General features: G+C 56.6%; 1 protein-coding gene across 1 annotated transcript; it reads right to left on the reverse strand.

The window, feature by feature from the left end:
* Window positions 1-31: 31 nt before the first annotated feature.
* On the reverse strand, window positions 32-973 carry SPRG_18004 (hypothetical protein; the record flags this gene model as incomplete). The annotated part of the gene is made up of 1 exon (XM_012357430.1): window positions 32-973. A coding segment is annotated over one exon (942 nt), but the record flags the coding sequence as incomplete, so codon positions are not given.
* Window positions 974-1,917: the final 944 nt, after the last annotated feature.

The following is a 1,917-nucleotide window of genomic DNA, read 5'->3' on the forward strand; positions in this document are numbered from 1 at the left end:
TCGACGAGCAGCACGGAGCGTGGAAGTGAACGAGACCCCACTCAAAGAGAAAGATGTCTGAGAGCGAAGCGTTAAAGTAGTTGCCAGCACCGTGGACAAAAAGGCACGGCTTTTTGGCCATCTTGCAGCCGCACGACGCACTCTCAATCGTCGCAACACGGGGTGCCCCCGTCGCGGCGGTCCACACTTGCGACGCTGTCGAGAGCATGTTTGCGCTGGCCGCCGATGTCGTTGCGGAACTCACGACAATAGGGCATTCGAGCACCGTCGTCGAGTTGGCACCGACGGGGATCGTAAACTCGGGCAGCAAGGACGGGTCGGCGAGATACTCGATGCTCAAGTCAATGTCGACACCGGACGCGTGCGTCACGCGGTGGTTGGCGCCGTTGCAAAAGACAAACGACTCGCCCGCAAACGTTAGTTGCAACCAGTCGCCGTCGCATGTCGTGTCGGTGCCGACGACGGCGTCCAAGCGCGTCGCATCGGCGAGGCTGGACTGCAAGAGCTGTACTGGCGGAAGCCCAGATGTCACGCACGCCGACGAAAGCAGCGTGCCGTTGGCGGCGACGGACGACGTGTAGGCGCGGTTGTCCAAGAGGAGGTACATTTCCGTCGTCTCGGCGCCAGACAGGCTCATGTAAGCGTCAAAGCTCAGTGCCGACGTCGTACGGCGAGTGTGTGCCACGATGTAAATGTCGGTGCTCATGTGCCCGTGGAAGTCCATGCTTGGACGCTTGGCCGTCACCGTCACACGGAGGCCAGGGCTTTGCTGGATCTGCGTCACAATGTCCGCCGCATGGTTGGCAACCTTGGTTGTGTGCACGGCAATGGCGGCCACCGTGATGCAAATGGCGCCGAGGACGGCAACGGCGCCGACGACAAAGCGCCACGGAGCTGTCCGGCGGCGCGGGGCTGCCGCATCCATAAAGACAGCATCCACCGGCGACAAAATCGGCGAGCTTGTAGGACCCATGCAAGCACAATGCGCTCCGAGGCAAATTGGAAAATGAAGAAACTGGATCGGGACCGCACGTTGTGTGCGGTACGGAACCATACAATGATCGGACCAGACTGCGTCGTGCCGAATAGAGTCCTTGACGAAACCAAGCGCACTCGATTCCGAGGCCGAATCAGGGCGATGATGAGGCGCGCGAACGTCGTGGGTAGGCGCCTGTCGCGGTGTTTGCGTCTTCGATTGCACGAGTAGTAGCCACGAGTCATGTTCAAGGAAGAGTAGCTACCTACCTAGGTGCATAGGTCTTCCAGGGGCAGCCAAAGACATCTTCAACGTCTACGTCGAGTTGCGTGCGTGACGGCGCCGTGTGGTCGCTTCGGTTGGTGCCCAGACATGCGCGCGACGGCTACTCGCGAAGCATTAGTCTATCGCAAAAGGATATTCTGATTTCTTGGCCGATCAGGTAGGGATGTAGGCGGACCACAAGCACTCACACGACAAGACTAACAGTACGGGAGAGAATAATGACATACAACTGCAGACCCACTAGTATGGATGTCCACCCCACAAGTGTTATTACGGTAGTTGCGTAGCGCGCATGCGATCTCTGGTCTGTCGCGTGTTGATGGGAATAAATGCCTGCAAACCAGTTGCACGAGCTCTGTTTGATAACTTGGGGAAGCTCACATTTCACTCGTTCGCTGTCGCCTTCAATGAGCAAAAAAAACGGCGTCTAGATCCATGTACCCAGCCCATACAGCAGTGAATACGTCACTGCACGGTCATTCCAGTTTCCAAGAACAGCAATCAAGTGTACAGTCAGTAGGACCCTGCGACCTATACACCAATGGCATCGGCCAGTCTGCCATCCGAAACAAGAGATCCACAGCAAATTCAACACTTGAACAAAGCAACGGTGCTGAATCATTACTCTTACACAAACAAATCAAAATTCGCAAAAC

This window comes from Saprolegnia parasitica, assembly GCF_000151545.1.
Source record: "Saprolegnia parasitica CBS 223.65 unplaced genomic scaffold supercont2.914, whole genome shotgun sequence".
Classification (NCBI taxonomy): Eukaryota; Oomycota; class Saprolegniomycetes; order Saprolegniales; family Saprolegniaceae; genus Saprolegnia; species Saprolegnia parasitica.